Here is a 21,825-nt window from a genome sequence, read left to right as displayed (position 1 = left end):
CAAGCTTAATAATACTTGAATCCTCACGGGGTCGTTCAGGGGATTAAATGCTACCATGCTGGTTGGGTGCTCCTTAACAACATCCTAAAGATGATTTTCATTATCGACATCATTACTGTCACCATGTGCACCACTGGCTGAGCAGTTCAGGAACAGAGAACATAAACCCATGATTAGCAAGAAAACAACAGCCTGGAATTCTACCAAAACATTATTTTTGTTTGAAGGACAGTGTGTAGCTGTTTTACCCAGAGTTCTGAAGCCGTCTCCCGTCAGGGGACCCGCCCCTCAATGCACTAATGCTCATGTCCAGGGGCGATATTCAAAGTATTTAGTGGCAGTGAGGGCCCAAGCACCAAATAATCAGAGCGGACACCACCTACAAACAAGTCTGCAGTCAGTTCTGCTGTTCAGCAGCTGGATTTCAGCCCTACTCAGAGCTCATAGGACACTGTGCCAAGTCCTTCACACATGTTGGCTTATTCAATCCTCCCAGCATCCCTGGCAGGGTGATGTCATCATTATACCCATTTCACAGCGAGGTATGTGGGGCTCAGACCTAGGCTCCACACAGATGGAAGTAACAGAACCAGGACCTGGCCCCAGGTTTGCCTGATTGCAGAGCCCGCTCTCTGACCTGTCATGTTTCCTAGGCCTCTATAGGGACAGGAGCAGGAGAGAAAGACACTTGAGAGGAGAATGAGCCTCAGAAGTTAGCTCCAGTCTTTTCCCCCTCCTTCTGTTTTTGCCTCCTCCTGGAGTTATTCTAAATTTACTGGGATATTCTACAGCCTCTCGGTGAAGTGAATTAATGACTGTCTAGGTGAGAAATAGCAAATAGGTTTCCTCTCCCAGCCAACTCTGATCTGCTCTGGGATGGGGGCTACCCAGTACTGTGTTGATATGTATTCTGAATCTGCATCCATGCTAATCAGAAAAGTCGTGATTGATTAGTGATGTCTGCCATGGGTGCAGTGGCAAGTGATGGATGGCACACACCTCTTTTATTTAGTATCCCTAGCCCATATAATCTAGTTTTCCAAATGTTGCATCCTTATTACAGTGAAATCACATACAGGGAATCAAAAGTTTTAACATCACAGTTCCTTGATCCAGCAATCAAACAAACTTGATTTATAAAGTTTTCCACCGAGGATATACCCAGAAGTGAGCACACCTGTGTTCTGAGTGCTCGCCAGAATGTAAACTTCAATAGGGTGGGAATGTCTATGTGTTTCACTCCCTGCTGTATCCTCTGTAGCTGAAAGATTGCCAGCCATGGAGGAGGCACTTAGTAAATATGTCTTCGTGCATCACTCAGAGCAGGTATGTCACTGGCCAGAAACCAACCTCCGTGGTCAAGAAGTCCCCTTTCAGAAACGCCCTCTATGGAAAATAGTGAATGGAGAAGGCTTTGCACAAAGGAATTCCTAAACCCAAAATGATTTCATTCTGTGGGTTTCAAAGACCCGTCTAATGATGCTCATCAGGCAATTACAGCAGAACAAATGGCATTTTTCTACACATAGTTTATTTATAAAAGACTTGGTAATGAAGCCATATTGGAAATCTCTCATCTGGGAGGGGGAGAGAGGCTGGCTCCTGTTTCATTTGATCCAATTAATGTCCTTCAGTCTCGAGGGGAAAAGGTTCTGTGTAATGAGGAGGCTCCCAGGTTGGGAAGGGAGACTTTCCTCCCTCAGTTTTCTCTCTCCTGGCTTGGAGAGCATGAGTCCCCAGAGCCCATGACAGCTCATCTGCCAGTGCATTGTCTCCCAAGCCCCTGTAGAAGGCCTGCCCATAGTGCGGAGTAGACAGGAAAGCCCATTTATCTGCCAGGGACGCCTCCCTGCAATGCTGGTGTTCCATTTCAGCCAGAGTGGAGCATTTTCAAAAGACCATATTCCCTCTGCTTAATCTCTGCTAAGACCCCTTTTCTTCTTGATGACAGAGAATAGAGAATGGTCTGAAAGGCTTGAGTGTATTTCCAAAAATTAAGATAAATTGATATGTGCTGTCAGGACTGATGAATTAATACTTTGGCTCCAATTCCAGACTAGGCTATCTATCCTGATGGGAAAACCCTAGAAAAGGTGTTCTGAAGGCTCTGAAATTTCTGAAAGAGTCATTGATTTTCTCCCCCCTTTCTTTCTTTCTCTCAACCAAGAGATATTTTGTTTCCAAAAGGCACAGTCACACTATCAAAGTTCTCCTGGTTGGCAGTTAGAATATTCCTACTTCTAGTGGCTGGTGAAATCTTTAACTCTATAGTCTACTTATACCTGCCTCTGTGAGCTGACCCCTGCTTGTCTCTCCACCCTCCCCCTGTCATCTTACCGCATTGCGTTAGTCTGCACTCATGATTACAGATGACCAACATCCTAGTCAGTCTGATTTAAGTGAAAAATCAGAATCAATTGGCTCATACGATGGAAATCCCAGGGCAGACCCTTCAGGCCTAGCTGGATCCAGGGACTAACCCATCTCGTCTAGTCTCCATCTCTCTCAGGCCCTTGACTCTGCTTTCATCTAGGTTAGCTTCCTGCTCAGGGCAGGCTTTCTCTTGTGGAAGTGCCCAGCACCCCATAAGAGAGACAGTTTGTCTTTCCCATCATTCCTGTAGAAGTGCCCAAGTTGAGTCTCCTTGCCCATCCCTGAGCAATGTTCTGATTGGTCAGCTGCAGTCACATTCCCATGCCCATCCTAGAGACAGAAAAGTGGGATTGGGCTGGTTCCCCAAAGGAGAGACCAGGTACTGTATCTAGGAGGAGAATGAATGTGGGGCAGAGCAAATCACAGATGTCCACACAGATGTCTATGCCCAACCATATGGAACTGCTCACAAACCCTAGGCTCACGTGTCAGGTCATCTTTGGAAGGATGCACAGTTCACTCTCTTGAAATGCCTTTCTTTTAATCTAGCCAGCCCACATTTAGCCTGAGCTCCCTGGGCTGGCCAGGGTCCACCCCAACATCACTCCTGGCTTGGCTCTGAATCCCTCATGTTGACGTGACTCAAGGGTGGCCTCTCTTCCCCACTGGACTGTGAGCTCCCACTGGCTATCTCTATACCCAGTGTCTGTCCCCAAATAGGTGTTTTAAATAACTTAGTTGCATCAATTCCTATCTGATAAAACATCCTTCACCCCTCCCTTTCCAGACTTAGATCACCATCTTTGAGTTAATGTGGTGTGGTGGGAATAGTAGTCAGCAAGAAGGCAGGGCACTGGCTTCTCATCTCTGCTCTCCATCTATCCATCTGGGAGCCCTGGATTAACCACTTGACTTCTCTGGCCCTCACATCCCAGACAGTGCTGTTACAACTTTCCTTCCTATCCCACAAGATAGAATCAAATAAGATACTGTGGGGAAAGGGGAAAGCCCTTTGACTTACACAGGTACCAAGGATATTTTGGATTAGAGGTAGTGGCAGTAGGACAAGCGAGAAGGGTGATTGCACAGTGTCCCCCCAGGAGACCAAGTTTAGGATATCTTCAACTCTGAGATCCAAGAGAGAGAAAGTACCCACTGGACAATATGGATGAGTCACCATAAGAAAGGTAGGCTTTGCAACAGTGTGAGTGCATAGGTCTTGTTAATAGCAGTTTGGCAAAATCTGTTCATGCCAAAGCAAGCACATTCTTTGACCTAAAATTCCATACCCAGGAGTATATCCGAGACAGCTGCAAGGATAAGGAAAGATTTAAGTAGAAACAATTTACTGAGGCCTTACTTCCATTAGGGAAACACTGAAAATGACCCAAATGTACATCCTAAGGGGATAAATTAAGTTAGAACACATCTAAACAATGGAATATTATATTTAAAAAGCCAGATGCCTCCAATATTAAGTTGAAACAGATGGGAAAAATAATATATATGTAATATGATCTCATGTTTAATGTTTAAAAATATGAGGAAGGCAAACCAGCAAACAAACACTCAGACTGCCCTCATACCAGCTAATGTTCAGTCACACTAGAAATGTGTGGGGTTCTGTGCCCGGCACTGTGCACACACTGTCATTTAGCCTTCATGGTATACCCACCCAAGGCGGTGCTCTGATTTTCTTCATTGTGTAGATGAGAGTACTGAGGCTCGAGTTAAATCACTTCCACAGAACCACACAGCTAGAACAGGAATGTCAGCCCTACCTGTTGGATGCAGCCTGAGCCTATGCTCTGACCCACGGCACCCTGAAGGCTTCCAGTCCCTCATGGTATCGGGGTGGGAGGGCTCCAGAGTATGGCTCTCCACTCCTACTAATGTGTTTCTATAACAATGAATATGTTCATCATAAGTACCAAGTACATATCACTTCTAGAATTAGGAAAAAAAATTTTTTAACTATAAAGGAAAAAAATGTCAGTTTTTCAGCCCTCCCAGGACCCCCTCACCATATACATCCCAATGCTGTGTTTGGACAGTTTGTAAGTTCTGGGATGAGGCAGTGACAGTGAGGAGACCCCAGGGAAGGTCTGAGTGCCCTGAGCACAAGTCTACAGGGTGGGGTTGAGGAGGCAGTGGCTACAGCCACTGCCCTTGGAAGGAGAGACTGAGCCAGAGGTAGGAGGTGTCATGTACCCGGGTTTGCTTTGTTTGATATAGCTATCAAAGCCCAACCCAGTCCCAGGCTGCAGATTTGGGGCAGATTTTAAAAAAGAAAATGCTCTGGTTTTCCTTCTGTAAAACTCACAGCGTCATCAGGAGGAGTAAATGGAAGAGTGTGGAAAGAAGTTAGGAGCATCCCCAGAAACTGGTTATAGGCGATGTGACCTGATGCCCTTAGTGGTCCAGTGACTGGATCGCTTGGCTAGATCCCACATGTCCTGATCCTAAACTGCTGGTGCTCATCTCATTCCTCCCAGTGGGAGTGGGGAGGAACAGCAGCTCCACCTAGAGAGACGCCATCGTTACAGGCCAGGCTCAGAAGTCAGGACCAGCCCTGAGGGGAGTTAAGGTGCTGCACAGGAGGGAGAAATGACTTCCAGAGGCCAGCAGGAGAGGCAGAAGGTGATCTGGGGCCACCAGCCAAGCACCTGCATGCCAACACCTTTCCCCATTTCCTTCCCCTTCCCCTCCCAGCCCCCTCTGACTCAGATGAGCTGCACTGTTGCTGCTGGAGCCCCTAGTGCTAGCTCCTTCCTTTGCTGGGTTATCCAAGGATGTGGGGAACATGCTCCGCTGTGTGCAGCATCTTCCTCCAGCTACAGGTGCCCAGCCTTCCCAAGAGCCACCTGCTGGGAGCAGGGACAGCATTCTCCTCGTGACTCTCTCTCAGCAAGCCCTTTGAAATTGCAGGAGCGTCTCTGTCTGTCGGAGCCTGCATCTCCCACCATGCCTCCAGGAAGGTGGCTCAGAGGCCCAAGGGCCCTGAGCCACCTTCTGTCGCACATGGCTTCCCAACCAGCACACACCTGTCCCTCTGTGCTTCCATCTTTCATCACTCAAAATGGCCATAGTAACTTCTTCAGAGCTTTGCTGTAAGCACTGAATGGCATGAAACACTTAACTGGCCTAGAGCCAAGCCAAAGGAGGCACTCAGTAAGTAGTAGCTGTTCCGATCAGAACCCTCATGTTACAACACCGTGGAATTAAGTACATGGCCTGCAGAGTCAGACCCCCTGGATTCTGGTGCAGGTGTGATCAGCTAGTCAAGCTGTATGGCAATGGCAAAGTGACCTAACCTCTCTGGGCTTAACGTCATAGCTATAAAATGAGGATAGAATAATCCTTACTCTGTAGTATGGGTGTGAAAATAAGTCACAAACTGTGTGAAAGCCTTAGCTCAGTGCTTGGCACATAATAAATGATCCATAAACAGTAGTTGTTACTGTTGGCATTGTTGTGGCTGATGTGCTCTGGCTACAGTGGCAGGAAGACAGGAGTGGAAAGAGCTTTGAGGCTGATGAGACCGGGTTCAAAGATGTTAGCCGCAGGCCCAGCTTTGTAACAAACTCTCAGTGAGACATTGGATGGCTCACTTGCCCTTTCTGCTTCTCATCTACGAGGACACTAATAACCCCAAACTCACAGGGCTGTCTGTGTGACCGAGCTAGAACCATTATGCTGAGGGAGGCTGTTACTATTGCAGTATGTCCTGGTGCTGAGAGTGTGGGCCCCAGACGAGCAGTATCAGCAGCATCCGAGAACTTGGTAGAAATGCAAATTCTCCGGCTCCATCCCAGAACTACTGAGTCAGACACCCTAAGGGTGGGGCCCCGCAGTCTGTATTTTAACCAGCTTTCCAGGTGATTCCGATGTGCCCAAAGATGAAAACCGTGGCTGTAATGAATACATGGAGTCTTGTACAGAGAGAGTGCTCAGGCTTGTGTGTGGAAGGACAGAGCAAATGGGCAGGCTATGGCAGGCTGGCCGGCACATCCCAGGACCTTCACCCAGCTACATCATTGCATCATTGGGTCTACCCTTGTCCATGAGTTTCTATTCCATTTCTTCCAACAAGGTTTTAGAGCAAGGCTGACCAATGATTAGCCATGTGTGAATGAATGAATGAATGAGTGTATGGGCTACGTTATTGGTGGAAGGAAAAACACAGGTGCCCCACAGAGCAGCAAAGTGAATGGACGGCAGCTGGTTCTCAGCAGCATCCACAGCCTGAGTTCAGGGAGTGTGATGAGGACTGGAGGTGACCGGGAACAGAGGAACAGGTGGCAGAGAGCCTTGTTTACAAGCCAGGGGTGCCTCTCTGTTCTGTAGACTACACAGGTGCTCATAGGGAGCTTGGCAAAAGACCATAATAGGGTTGGGACCAGGCTCCAGAAAGATTAAACCAGGAAGGTGTGGTCTCCCTGGAGGTCTCAGAGCTGCCTGGTTCTAAGGAACCGACCTGACCCCAGATTCCACTCTGGGCTCTGCCATTTCTGAGCAGAGGGACCTTGGGGAAGGCGCTTTGTCTCTCCAGGCCTTGGTTCCCTCACACATAAAAGGTACAATAGCACCTCCCTCACTGGGCGGTTCTGAGGTTGCTATAGTCCAAGCATGAGTCAAACCTGCAACTTGACTGAATTTATTAGTTTAATTTATTAACTTAGATACAGATATGCTTAAAATTATATAAAATAATATATTAACTTAGAAGTAAATTCTTTTTAAAAAATATTTTATTTATTTATTCATGATAGAGAGAAAGGCAGAGAGAGACACAGGCAGAGGGAGAAGCAGGCTCCATGCAGGGAGCCCAATGTGGGACTCGATCCTGGGTCTCCAGGATCACGCCCTGAGCTGAAGGCAGATGCTCAACTGCTGAGCCACCCAAGCATCCATCCCAGAAGTAAATTCAAATGGTTTTTAAAAATAAAGTAAAACTGTTTTTTCCTACTCTTTACCAGCTGCATCCAGTAACCATAATAAACATCTAAAACTAGCATGAATGAGGTCCTTTCATGCTGGTAAGACTTATTGAAACAGCATCTTTTTGTTTAAAACAAACTAATATATTCAAAATAACGCAAGCTTCTGGAAGACATGGATATATACCATTTCTTCTTTCTGAGGGGAAGTGCGTGGCCTCTCCACAGTGCCCAGCAGCTGTTGTGAGTCCAGATAACACCATGCAGATTGCTTACTGCCCTCCGTGCTTCAGGATTACCTCATTTCAGTCTCATCGCAACCCCAGGAGGCACACACAAGAATTCATCCCATTTTGCAGATGGGGAAACTGAGGCTTTCAGACTCATAAAGCTTGCTTACAAGATTAGACTCAGTCCTTACTTCAGAACCAGGCTCATAGCAGTAACCCCATGTACCTTCTAAGCACACAAATAATGCAGAATAACTGGCAGTAATTATTATATTATTTTCCCCCCACGTGCAACTTACAAGGTTTGAACTCCATAGGGGTGCTCAGCTGGGATGCCAACAGCAAAAAATGTGGCTGGCTGTCGTCTTCTCCCAGCCATCAGCAAGTAGGATGGCTGCCCAGTCCTGGTGGTATCCAGGTGGCCGTGTCCTCGACAGAGGGAGGTCCCCCCCACGGATGGGCCTTCTGACATGCGCTCTCTGGGATCCCGTGTTTCTTTCTGATGCACATCACCACTTGTTTCTTTCCTCCTCAGTTTAGGAGATAAGAGCAAGTAATTGTCTTTTATAGACACTGTAATGAAGCCTGTCATCACACAAAAGAAGTTTGCTAATAAAATAAATCAAAGCAGCAATGAAAATGAATGGGGAGCAAGCTTTTACAATTAGATTTGTACTTGTCTGGTGGCATGGTGCTTCCATGAGAAGTGAGAAGGCTGTTCTGCAAGGGAGAGAGGCACTCAGAAACAAGCTGACAGGAGGTATTTGCAGACTCCCTGTGGTAGAGCAACACGGCACCCAGAGCAGGCAACTGCATCCCCAGTGCATGTGGAGGCTGGCAAGGGGCTGGCCAGGGAGGGAGGGATGGAAGCCCACAGCAGAGAGGGGTTGCAGATACGTCATGTCGGTGGTCTGTGTGTGTCCCCATCCAAATATGAGGGGGTCCCAGCCAAACAGGGTCTGGCCGCTGCTGGCTGCAGTTCCCCCCTTCTCTTTGCTGCCAGCTGCACTCTCCTGCCAGGGTGTTACCTGGGGGAAAGGAGAGCACTGTGGGGCAGTCAGGCTGCAAGTGGTACCCCCTGTCTGTGCCAACCTCACCTGGCCCTGGCATTCTCCTCATCAGTTGCAGGTTCCACCACCAAGTTAGAAAAACGACTTTATCTTTCTGAGCCTCAATTTCTCCATTTTGGAAATCAAGCCAAAGGATGACAACCATGATGTGTTGGGCAAAGGGGCAAATGCTGTATAATTTTTAAGGTGGTGGTATTTCTCCAGAAATGACTAACATAATCAAGTCTGTTATAGCCAGGCATCAAGCTAAGTGCTTTTCACGAGTTGTCTCATGCCATGACAGCAGGCTGGCAAGGCAGTAGTGACCGGTTATGCCCAGGTCACAGATGAGGAGCCTGTGGCTCCCCAGGTAAATGCCTGGTACCAGGCCACACAGCTGCACAAGGTGGGGTCAGGAGTGGGAGGCCCTGTGCCATGGCCGCCCTAGATCTTGAGTGGCTGCTGCCTCAACTATGAAGGAGGGTGGGAGGGGGTCCTAACAGTACACAGACGGGTGCAGAGCCATGAGCAGAACCACGGGACCTGGGATCAAGACCACCTCTGGCCACACCCCAGCCCAGGGTGAGTCACAGCACCATTCTGTGCCTCCAGCTCTTGTCGTATTCCTGGAGGGAGAGTCCCCTCCAGTCTCGGGATCCTGCCAGATAACCAGCGAGCACCATGGGGGTGCTGACCACTGTGGAAGATGCTAGAGGGACTTGGGAAGTGGGATGTGCTCTACACTGGGCCCTTTTCAGACTGTTCAGGTGCTCCCAGAGGACTTGAGATTTGACAGCAGCTTTAGCTGAACAGGTATCCCTGTGTCTGAAGGCAGCTCCCATTCCGAGTCAGCTGTCAGTGGCAGGAAGGCTGAGGAGCAAACCCCATCATCCCAAACCAGGACTCCTTCTGAGCTCTGGATGTCTCGGGCATCTCAAACCTCTCAGCAAATCAAGGGCATCCTGGTCCCTCAGGAACCTTCAGGCTGATGGCCAGCATAGTCAAGGCCAAAGAAACCAGAGGTCACAGCAAAGAGAAGGATTTGGAAATTGATCATTGTCTGCATAAAGGAAGGTTTCCTGCCGGGCAGGGGCTGGAGACGCATCCTCGTTAGCTAATGCAAGTTTAATATGGAGTCAGGGGAGCTGGACGCCAGCCTAGTCAACTGCCCAGGAGGTGGTCAAAAATAGAGCAGGGTAAGGTGTCCCCACCTGCTCAGCACCACTCTGCCTCCCGAAAGACAGGGGCGGCCCAGCAGTGAGCTGGGCAATATCCGCCAGACAAAAGCATCACTTCCACATCAGTCATTTCATATAAAGGAAGAGTTATTGTTATGGGATGCTGGCGCCTGATCAATATCTCCTGCTTTGAAAATAAACTTCTTGGCTTGGCCTTGACATTAATCTACCATCAGGAGCCCATTATCTCAAGACCAATGTTCTGTTCTATTGACTTGCTCAATTTTTTTTTCTCCCCCAAGATCAGACTATAATTGCATTTCTCCAGGCAGCACTTCCACTAATTGCAGCCACATGCATGCATATCCCCTTGTAGGAAGCCTGGGATGCAGTACATCCGGGGTGGGTTGGAGGCAGGGGCTGGCACAGAGTAATGAGGGACTGAGGACACTCAGGTGAGTGAGGTGGAAAAGCAGCCCTTCTAGAGCCTGTGAATTAATTAAGACATGAAGCCAGATCCCCAATATCCCACTGAGCTGTTCAAGCTGGAAAATACTCTTTTGCACAGAATCAGGGCTGTCAGTGTTCCCACTCTTACTCCTCATTCATAAACAAAGGAACATGGTAATAAGATTAATAATAATGTCCTGAGGGGCACCTGGGTGGCTCAGTCAGTTGAACAACTGACCCTTGATATCAACTCAGGTCTTGATCTCAGGGTCATGAGTTCAAGCCCTACAGTGGGCTCTGTACTGGCATGGAGCCTATTTTAAATAAAAAGAACTATCTATCTATATCTATCTAGATATAGATAGATAGATATAGATATAGATAATGTCCCAAGTACAGCTGAGTCCTACCATCACCACAGCATCCACAAAAACAAAGCAGAACTGCCTCCATCCGCAAGAGCCTTCCAGGCCTTCCTTCCCCCAAACCTGCACCCTACAGCCCATTTTCCACCCCACAGGAAGAGTCATCTTGGTAAAATAGAAATTGGATTATAGTGTGACCTTAACTGAACACTTTTGGTGAAGACTCCTTCTTTGGTGAGACCCTTATGATTGTCCCTGCTCGCCTCTCTGACCTGCCCTCCCATCTCTGCTCCTGCTCCAGGCCTCAGGCTTTCTCTGTGCAGTGATTAAGCCAAACCTGTCGCTATCTCAGAGCCTTTACACTTGCTCTTCTCTCCACCTGTTCTCTCACCCCTAAGATCTTTAGGTTACTTTCACCTTCTCATTATTTAAGCCTCGTATCTAATGCTCCTTTCTAAGTGAGGATTTCCCTGACCAGGGTAGATTTAACCTAACCTCTCATAGATCCATACAGTGAGTCTGTCCAGTTACCTTGCTTTGGCTCCCTTATAGCACACATCACTATCTGAAACTGCCTTTCTGCATTACTTAACTACTGCCACAGGAAGAAAATACCCCCAATATACCCGCCTAAAGCAGCAGTAAACAGTATTGAAGGGTTTGCGCAGCTGGGAGATTTGGGAATGGCTTAGCAGGACATTTCTGCTTGAGTCTGTCATGAGGTCACAGTCAAGGCATCAGCCAGGGCCACAGTCACCTGAGGCTGGACTGGGACTGGAGGATCCCTTTCTAAGAGGCTCACTCCCATGGCTGGCATGTTGGCACTATTAGCAGGAGGCCTCAGCTCCTCGCCACCTGGACTCTCCACTGAGCTGCTTGAGTGTCCTCACAGCACAGCAGCTGGGTGCCCCAGAGCAGATGGTCCCAGGGAGGAAGATGGAAGCCACAGTGTCTCTTATGACCATCCTTTCTGCATTCTTCTGTTGGCTACATGGGCCAACATGGCTTACAGGACACATTTGGGAGGGAAATGCCTAAAGGTGCAAATATCAGAAGGCAGGGCTCATTGGGAGCCATCCCAGAGGCTGAGCACCATACACACCCTCCATGTGAGCAAGGGCCTTGGCAGACTTATTCACCACCACATGTGCCCACCCAGCACAATGTTGGCATATAGCAGATACTCCGTATATATTAGATGGCTGAATGAATCACTGTGGCGTCACTGCTATGACGGTGTCCCAGGTCTTGTGCTAAGGAAACACTTGACGTGAGGTATCTCATCCCTGAGGCCAGCCTCATTTAATCCTCTACAGTTGAGGACACTGAGCCTCAGAGAAGTACCTTGATCAAAGTCACAAATCTGGTAAGTGACTGAGCTGGGATTTGAACCTAGGACTGCTGGGGAGGCTCTGTTTAGCCTGGGTGTGACACAGTGTGGTTACAAAGAATTCCCAAATTGCCAGCAGACCAGCATGCAGTCAAACTCGGGAGCTCTTTGTGATGCCAAATGTGTAGGGAAACACAAGTAGAAACCTCAGATTCCTGTCTACAGGGATACCAGCTGCATGGCTTAGTAAGCCATACTGCAGAGAAGTCAGGGCAGGGAGGTGGCTGCCTCTGCTTAGGGTTACCCAGCAGGAGGCTTACAGATGGCAGAGGAAACTCCAGACCTTGATGCCTCAGTCAGTAAATATAAATATAATATGTGCCATCTCTTCCCCTCTCGTCCCTGTGGCAGACCTCACTAAGTGATCACCGTAGTCTTTTGCACTGAGCCCCCATTGCTGCCTTAGAATTGCAACACAGCTCTCCACGCACCTGCACTTGTTCAGAGCTCAAACTCTGGAATCCACTGAAGCTGGGTTTAAATTCTGGCTCCTCTGCTCACCAATTCTCTGACCTTAGACAAGGCTCTTAGCTTCTCTGAGCCTCAGCTTCTTCATCTGCAAAATGGAGCTCCATTACTACCCACTTTACAGGTTTTCTGATGAGGCTTAGATGAGGTTGTGCATGAGGAGCTTGTAGCATAGTGTTTGGCAACGAGTAAGCACTCAGGGCTGTCAGCTATTTAAAACTGCTGTTGTTACTACTGTGTTTTCCTCCTCATTCTGTGAAGAGGGGTTTTAGCACAGTCCAAGCTGATGCTTTCAATGAATGCATGGAAGGAGGGGATGGTGGCCTTTGGGGGGAATGGTGAGTGAGAGGCAGAAATATCATCTTCTTTCTCCCCTCCCACCCTGCAGGTGTGGATGTGTGGGGGCCGCATGGAGGACATTCCCTGCTCCAGGGTGGGCCATATCTACAGGAAGTATGTACCCTACAAGGTCCCCGCTGGAGTCAGCCTGGCCCGGGTAAGACGGTGGCTTCCCTGGATGGGGGGGGCGGGTGGAGGGGCAGGCCCATCAGCAGAACAGAGACATCCTGAGGCACTTGAGATTCTAAGCCAAGTGACTCAGGTGTGAGGATATGCGTGCCATCCACCTCTCTCTCACCAACTCTCTAGATGAAAACCAATTTAAAATAACTTCCTTAAAGCCCTGCTTCACCACTTATTAGCTGTGACCTTGAGAGGGTTACTTAACTCCTCTGAGCCTGTTTCCTCTTTTGTTTAAAGGAAGCTAATTTTTTCCAACTCTTGTCATTGCCAAGAGAATTAAGGAGATGGCACAGTTTGCCCAAGTGTGACAGACAAGATGATTTTAGGTGGCAGACATAGGAACATTTTTATTTACGTGTGTTTAAATTAATGTGCATCTGGAATTAATATGTATTAGTGTAGCAAACTTGTGATTTTACAGATATTATTGCTTAGGATAAAGCTAAAGTAGGTGCAAAGTCAGACCAGGAGTGATTTAAAGAAACCTGTTAGATAAATATTAATACAGGTGGAGTGGTGTGTTGGGGAAAGCCTGAGACAAGGCACTTGAAAGTTCCTGGCAGGAGGATGGTTAACAAATGTCAGTGTCTTTCTCTTCTCCACGCCCCCTCCCCCACGTTCACTGCCAAAAATTCTGTGTCAAACTATTTCATTTCCTTGTATTAATTGTTGCTTGAATTAAATTGACCACTGGCCACGCACAGAAATCCGTTAGCCAGAAGTACGTTTGGGGTTGTTTTGGTTTTTGTATTAATGATACTCCTCTAAATCTTAAATTATAAAATATTAAGTGTCTTGAGGAAAAAAAAAAATCAAGGTGACCACTAAAGAAAAATGGGGCGGGGGAGGGCCCCCAGAAGGTAAAGAGGGTCGCAGAGAGGTTTGGGGGACGCCGGAAAGGTCCCTGGAATCCTAACCAGGTAACCCGCACAGCTGTGCCCCCCATAGAGCCCCCCCCATAGACCCCCCCCGTGGGAGCCTGTTTGGCCTCCGTCCACACAGCCTCCTCCTGCGGCTGCGACTTGCAAGGAAGGTGGGCGCCCCGGCCCCCGCGGGTTCCCCCGGGCTCCATCCGCCCCTGGGAGCTGAGCTGCGGAGGTGGCCGGGGCCGCTTTGGGGTCCGCGTTGAAGAAAGAGAGAGCCCGCAGTGCCCTCTGGTGGTGGAAGACGCCAACGACAGCCGCACCGGCCCATCCGACGCGGGCGCGGGGCCCGTTCTAGGTTCAGCCCGAGAGGCAGGAATCCAATCCTGTTTCTTCCGAGATCTCACTGGCAAATCTAGAGAAAGATGTCAGGCAGGAAAACACCGCCAAGTGGCTCAGTAAGCCCGGGAGCGTGACACTCAGCTACTGAGAGTGGTGGGACCCTGGGGACACCCCTGACCCCTGAACAATTCCCGAAGCAGCCTTTTCTTACCTGGTCCTTTGTAAGACCCACATGGTAAAAAGAAAAAGAAAAAAAAAAAGGCACAGTGACCTCCTGTTTATTGAACCATAGATGAGTTCAATGGATAACAGCTAACTGTAGTAGCACATAGAAACTTCCTGTGAGCTAGACATCATGCAAAGCATCTTATATATTTATCTAACTTCATTCTGTCGGATTTTTAATCCCCATTTGAGAGATGAGGAAAGTGAAATGTGGGGACATTAACCAACTGGAATTGAAACCCACTTAGGTCTGACGGGTGCCTAGCATAGAGCAAATTGTTCCTTAAACAGTGACTGCTGTTGTTAGCATTAATGCCAGCATCTGTTAACAAGACTGGGAAGTTTATTTCAGTGTCTTCTTTGAATTCTGTGTTTAAGCATTTTAACTTTTTTCACCTGTCTGTATCATATCAGTCTCCTGGTGACTTAAAGCCAGTTAACAATCTGAGGGGCCCCCATGTAGGTTTGCAGGACCACAAAGTGCCTGAATCAAGGTCCCCTGAATTTTTACCATAGTCTCTAACCACCTTCAGTGAGTTGCAGATCATAATGTAAATGTTTGCTTCTTGTTTTAACAGTCAGGCCCTTCTAAAGCATTATCTCCTAGTAGAACATGTTGATAGATTTGAGGGAAGGTCATCTAAAAGACCTAAAAGAGCCATAAAAAGAGAGAAACCACAGCCCTACTAAAGATTCTGCAAGGACAGCCAGCCAGAGAGCAGTGAAGCAGCAGTTCAGGAAGGATGAGCTAACCAGCAGCCTGCCTGCCTCAAGAACAACTGGCCGGTCTTAGTTTGTTTACTACATTTGCTAAAATCCTTCTTGTCTCTCCCCCTGGGGAAGCGGTCTCAGGGAAGGGAGTAACAGAAACACACTCAAATTTGCAAAAAAAAAAAAAAAAAATGAACTCGTATTCTAAGGATCTGGGCAAACTTCTGTAATGCAAGCACAAGAAGAACAAAGGGACTTGACAGGAAAGGGACCCAGAACTAGCAAGGTGTCAGGAGCAGGGATGAGGGAAGTATGCAGCCTCCTAAAACCCCAGGGTCCTTTGTGTAACTCTAGCAAAGGGAGATGTAATAGAAATGTAAAATCCTTTACTTTGGTCTAAACAGTCAACTGCACAAAAGTTCAAGATTTGGAAGAGATGGCTTGTTAAGGCATGTCTAGAAAATGTTCACTAAAATAATAATTTAAAGTTCAATTAAAATCAAAGTATTATGTGATTTGATCCTTTTATAATATCACCAGTGAATTTGGGCACCTCTCCTTGGTCAGATTGGCCACACTAGCCTTTGGTTGGAGAGAAAACTATAGCAATTCCTCATCATCCCTGTGGTATGAGCAAATTAGTGTGCCAAAGGACTTGGGTGGGCATGCTGGAAAAATGAGTGTCTTCAGATATGCAGGCCTCTTTAGGCGTTCAGCTTCCTTGGGGCACAGTTTTAAATTAAGCCCAGCCTTTCTTGTGCAGGGCCTGGGCAGGTATAACACTGTTCCTTAATTGTTTTCTAACCCACTGTCTCAACCTCTTCAGCACTCAGAAAAAATGAGGCACTGGCAAGGAAATTTCATAGCTTCCTGATCCCAAAGTCAGAGTCAGCAAAATGGAGTTGGTGAATTTTGTCTTTGGCGTGGGGCCCCCCTCCCGATGGCTTCTTTCCCTGTCGCTCATGGGTCAGCAAACTGTTTTTGTGTGGCCTATGAGCTAAGAATGGTTTTTACTTGTTTAAATGTAAAATGAGAATGAAAGCCGACTATTTAGTCATATGTGAAAATCAAATTTCAGTGTCCATAAAGTTTTATGGGATACAACCACACCCATTCATTTACATAACGTGTAGGGCTCCTTTATAGCTTCTTCAGAATTGAGACCATATAGTCCACAAAGCCTAAAGTATTTACAGTCTGACCTTTTACAGAAAACACTTGTCGACCCCTGCCTTACCTTCTGCTTCTGGAGCAGTCATTTACACTGAGGTATGAATGACTGATTCAGCTTAAAACCCTAACTCCCTTTTGCCCTTCAGAAGAAAAGTTGGATTGTAGTAGGGGGGTGGGGGGTAACCTTTATGATAGATAAAGCCTGGAGAGCTGAGCTTTGAGTTGCATGGCAGATTTCTGACAACAGCCAGGGATTGGAGGAAGATACTTTGGAGCAGATAATTTCACCTGAACCTTGCAGCTATGCTCTTCCAGAACCAGCCGTCTGTGATTCTCAGCAGGTGGTATATACAACTACACGTGGAATGAGGAGCTAGGCGCTCCTAGTTACACGAAAAAGTTCACTTTTCCTCTATCTCCGTATCTGCTCACAAACAGGTTGTTTTCCTGCCTGCTGCCCCTATTCACCAATAATGTGGTTGTCCTTTTTTTTTCTTGTTTCTCGGATGATCCTTGTATTTTATAATAGAAGTAGGAGCAACCTTTGCCCCTCACAGGATTATTTAAAATTCCAGCTGCTGCAGCCTTTGGGTTGCAAATTATAATTTGTTCTCACCAGGCAACTTGGTCAGCACCCCGTAGAAAATGAGAGGAACCCATCTCAAATTGGCATAAGCCGAAAGGGAATTTACTGACTTCTGTGAACACAAAGCGCCCCCCCCCCCCCCCCCGCCCCCCGGGTAGTAGTGCTCACTTCGGGCATGGCTGGGTTCAGGTACTAAAAGGAGGAATGCGTTCCTCGTCCGGCCCTCTGCCCTGCTGCATGGGCTCCGCGCTGGGCAGCCGCGTGGCCCAGCAGCCCCGGCCTCCCGTCCCGCCCAGCAGATCTACCCAGCAACCGAGGCAGAAGCAGAGCAAGTCACCCCTAGGGTTGCGGTGAAGGGGCCAAGGCTGACGTCGACGCCTCTGATTGGCTCGGCCTGGGTCACGTGCTCGCTGCTGGCCAATCCCTCTGCCCGTGGCTGGTTCCCATCCGCCAGGCTGGTTCTCGCACCTTTCCCGAAGCCAGGTTGGGGGCACCGTGAGGCAGAGGAGATGGAAAAGGGGGATCGGAGACGGACGGGCCCGACCCCAGCCGCCTTTTATTCAGACAGAAGTTAGAGCCCTTAGGGATCCCTGGGTGGCGCAGCGGTTTGGCGCCTGCCTTTGGCCCAAGGTGTGATCGTGGAGACCCGGGATCGAATCCCACGTCGGGCTCCCGGTGCATGGAGCCTGCTTCTCCCTCTGCCTGTGTCTCTGCCTCTCTCTCTCTCTCTCTCTCTCTCTCTCTCTCTGACTATAATACATAAATAAATTTTTAAAAATTAAAAAAAAAAGAAGTTAGAGCCCTTTAAACCTCCATGCATAGGTAAATACAGAAGGCTCCAAGGCCACAGTGGGGGTTTTTAGGGGTCTTTGATGCCGCATCGGACCCGGGGCTCCCCGCCCCTGGCCCCGGCCCGCGGGGCCTGACCCTTCCGCCTGCCCGTCGCCCCCAGAACCTGAAGCGAGTGGCCGAGGTATGGATGGACGAGTACGCGGAGCACATTTACCAGCGCCGGCCCGAGTACCGCCACCTGTCTGCCGGCGACGTCGCTGCCCAGAAGAAGCTGCGCCTCGCTCTTAACTGCAAGAGTTTCAAGTGGTTCATGACCAAGATCGCCTGGGACCTGCCCAAATTCTACCCGCCCGTGGAGCCCCCGGCCGCAGCGTGGGGGGAGGTGAGTCCCGGGGCCCCAGCCCGCAGCACAAGTGGGGCCCAGTGCAAAATGCAGGTGCGGCCGCCTGTTCCCAAGACGGGGGGTGGGAAGCACCGTTTAAGGCATGAACTATACAACATGTTCCTCTCCTGACTCCCTCTAGCCTTGTGGTGGTGGTTTTTTTATTTGCTATTTAATATTCTAAGTCGGGGGAAAATTAAAACTTTAAATTATTAGCATAAATTTTACCATTCATCTTCATATTATGCAGTGCCAGTTTTAAATGCAAATAGAAGAGCATTTAACTCGTGTGCCAGATGGGCGAGATTGCACAATCTGTATTTCAACCCTTGTGCGTGCGCATGTATTTCTTACCAGCACAGGACAAACTCTGCACAAAGCTAACTCAGCTGATCTTTCACTTGTTGATAACGCGTACTTTCTGCCAAACACTCTCCCTGTGGCTTGCTGATGAGTGAGGAAAAGTGGAAGGAAAACGAATTATGGGCTGTCTGATTCTTCCTCTCCTTCTCTGCGGTTTTCTGCTGCTGGTGAGGGAAGTAACACAAGTAAAAGGACAACCACAGAGCTCCTCGCCCAGAATGCCATGGCCCTGCTTTGTGCAGTCAAGTTCTGGTTGAAAAGGAAAGTGTGGCCTTTAGACCTGGCACCACCCCACTTGGTCATAGCCGTAACTTGAGTCTTGCAGAACTCCCATGCATGTGGGACCCCCAGGGAGTCTGTGCTTGTGGGGCATCACAGATGCCATACAGAAGAAAGGTACAGCAGATGCCCGTGTAGTGTGTTATCACCTCTGCTCAAATGCATGCCCCATTGTCCTATCAGATTTCACTCACAAATTCAGAGATCAAATTACTGGAAATTTTAAGATGATGATGGGGAGCCTGGGGTGGCTCATTTGGTTTGAATGTCTGACTCTTGGTTTCGGCTCAGGTCATGGTCTCAGGGTTGTGAGATGGAGCCCTGCATTGGGCTCCATCTGCTCAGCGGGGAGTCTGCTTGAGATTCTCTCTTTCCCTTTGCCCCTCCCCACTCTCTAAAATAGATAAACAAATCCTTGAAAAAAAATTTTAAGACAATGATAGCAGAACTTTAAACCAATGACAAGCCCTTCTGAGTGAGAGGCCGTGGGCCACTGCCCATGTCACACACTCATGAAGCCATTCCTGCTGAGGGAGGAGAAGCACTCCATCACCAGGTTCTGGCTCCTGGGTCTCTGAACTGAGAGAACCCACACAGCTTGGGGACCAGGATATATCAGGACTTGAGGACCATGAGCATAAGAGTTGGATCTCCTTCACTTCTGGGTGACAGAAGTCCAATTTAAAGTAAAAAGAGGGACACCTGCGTGGCTCAGTGGTTGGGTGCCTGCCTTTGGCTCAGGTCTTGATCCCAGGGTCTGGAATCGAGTCCCACATCAGGCTCCCTGCGAGGAGCCTGCTTCTCCCTCTGCCTGTGTCTGAGGCAGAGGGAGAAGCCTCTGCATCTGCCTCTCTTTCTCTGTCTCTGTCTCTCATGAATAAATAAGTAAATCTTTTAAAAATAAAGTGAAAAGAGAAATGTATTAATTCTCATAGAGACTTTCAGGAGCTATGGCTTCAGATACACCTGGATCCAGGGGCTCAGATGATATCAGTTTCTTTTTCTCCTGTTTACCTCTGCTTCCTTTTGTGTTAGTCTCATGCTGAGGGCAGCAAGATGATTCCAGAAGCTCAAAGCTGACAAATCTTCAGCTTGGCCAATCAGCAAAAAGTATATGCCTCCTTCCCAGTGAAGCCAACAAAGGTCTTACTCTTAGGTCTGCACCAATCACTGTGGCCACTGGAGGAAGGGGAGAAGCAAGGGTAGGACAGATACCCTGACAAGCCACGGGGTAGGCAAGGATCAGTAGCCCCATAGAAAATCAGGGTGTTGCTACCAGAGGAAGGAGAGATACATTTGGGCCAGCAGAAACACTAGGTATGACTTGTTCAAATTCATACAGCAAGTTAGAAGGATCTTTCCTGACTAAGCTGTCTAGCCAGCCCTACCCAACACCAGCATAAATATTCTAGAGGAGGTGTCATGTTGACTTCATGAAGCTCTCCTTTCTTTGCCAGTTTATGGGCTTTCTCCTCTATATTAGGTCCAGTCCACTGAGAAACAGACACCAAGAAACTTGTTGGGGGAAGAGGGAAGAAATGAGAAGGGATCCAGGAGAGGCCGGGAGATCAGATGTGGGGTTGGTTTGGCCTCTGAGAAGGGGAGAGAGGAGGAGGAAGGGCTGGGGTAGGAGGAGTCCCACCCTGCAAGAGTGCTCTCAGGAATCTTGAGCCAAGTTACTGAGCAGTCTTCATGCCAGATCAGAGGAGTCTGGCATCTCCCAGGAATGGCCGGCTGCAGTACCCCTGCCACCCTTAGGGGCTGGCAGGAAGCAGTCCACGGGAAGCATGGCCTCCACTCAGACACCATGGATTCAGAACACAGCAGCTGGGCAGTCAGATTCCCTGAAACAGGGCAACTGAGTGGTACATTTTTACCACCCACCACACCTCCAAACCATCAGTCAAAATAGGGTTGATCCTATGAGGCAAGAACTACACTACCTGGCATCTACACAGTGGCGTTTGGGTAGTGAGTGCTGGTGAACTATGAGCAGGGGCCTTCCACTCCCGGCCCGGTGCTCCTCCCCCCACACCACGCCTGTCTTACTGCAACTCCTCTTGTTCTTTGGATGGAGAACCTTTTGCCACTCACCTACTCTAAAAGGCAGAAAGTCTAAGAGCCTACAGCACAGATGTCATGTCCTTCTGTAAGGTGGTTTTTAAGGTATGGCCCCCGGATCACCCTGGATTCAATTCCTGGACCTGTTGGATCAGATTCTCTGGGAGGAACCAGGGAGTCCTCTGAATACCCACATCCCCGGGCCCCACCTGCTCCAAGACAAAGCAGGCTCTGGAGGGGCTCCTCTGTGTGGACTGAGTACTTCTTTCTTGAGAGGCACAAGGCACTTCCCCCAGCCCAGGGCAAGCTTTTTAAAGATGGCACAGAGCTTTCCCCATCTGCTATCTCTGTTGGGTGCCCTCCTCCCAACCCAGGTGGGTGTCTCAAGGTGCTCACTGGTCCACATGATCCTTCTGTCTCTTTCAGATCCACAATGTGGGTACAGGGTTGTGTGTCGACACGAAGCACGGGGCCCTGGGCTCCCCGCTGAGACTGGAGAGCTGCGTCCGGGGCCGCGGGGAGGCTGCCTGGAACAATATGCAGGTAAGGGCCACTCCTCGGCGACTGGGGACCAGCAGCCCACTTCCCTCTGCTGTTTGCAGCCCCGAACACTCACATGGTCAGGGCTGGGAGAGAGAGGCCACGGGTCAAGCATGAGTGACAAAAGTTAGCCCAGGGGATGAGTTATAAGAGGAATCCTTCACACTGCAATAAAATCAGCACTCTGGCCCATTAGTTGCACATGACAGACACTCAGCCTGAATGGCCTTCAACAAAAAGGAGAACATAGTGGCTCATGTCACTGAAAAGCTTAAATGATGTTCAGTGGGACCCCTCCAGGGTCTCAATTCTTCCTCCCCTCTGTGCGCTTCATCCTTTACCTGGCTCTTCCCATGTGATGGCAGATGGGACCACCAGCAACAAAGGCTTGTCCAACCCCTCAGTGAAAAGGCATGTCCCTTTCCAGAGTTCTGGAAATGCCCAGAGGCACTCACATATTGGCTTTCCTGAGCCAGTTACAATAACGATATGGCATAGTCCTTGTACTGGTTAGGCCTGGGGTCACGTGCCCACTGGAGCTGG

The 21,825-nt window shown here is 48.8% G+C and overlaps 1 protein-coding gene across 2 annotated transcripts in view; it reads left to right on the top strand.

Moving 5' to 3' along the window:
• Positions 1 to 21,825, top strand: part of GALNT10 (polypeptide N-acetylgalactosaminyltransferase 10) — a 215,322-nt gene that overhangs the window by 182,971 nt on the left and 10,526 nt on the right. For both annotated transcript variants that reach the window (XM_026008154.2, XM_072756779.1), the window contains exons 8-10: positions 12,832 to 12,939; positions 17,818 to 18,039; positions 21,169 to 21,285. In XM_026008154.2, the coding sequence (XP_025863939.2) occupies positions 12,832 to 12,939; positions 17,818 to 18,039; positions 21,169 to 21,285 (447 nt within the window). The remainder of the gene's footprint in view (positions 1 to 12,831; positions 12,940 to 17,817; positions 18,040 to 21,168; positions 21,286 to 21,825) is intronic.

This window comes from Vulpes vulpes, chromosome 4 (assembly GCF_048418805.1).
Source record: "Vulpes vulpes isolate BD-2025 chromosome 4, VulVul3, whole genome shotgun sequence".
NCBI classification, from domain to species: Eukaryota; Metazoa; Chordata; class Mammalia; order Carnivora; family Canidae; genus Vulpes; species Vulpes vulpes.
The sequence above is the reverse complement of the archived record's forward strand: the minus strand, read 5'-3'. Positions and strand labels throughout refer to the sequence as shown.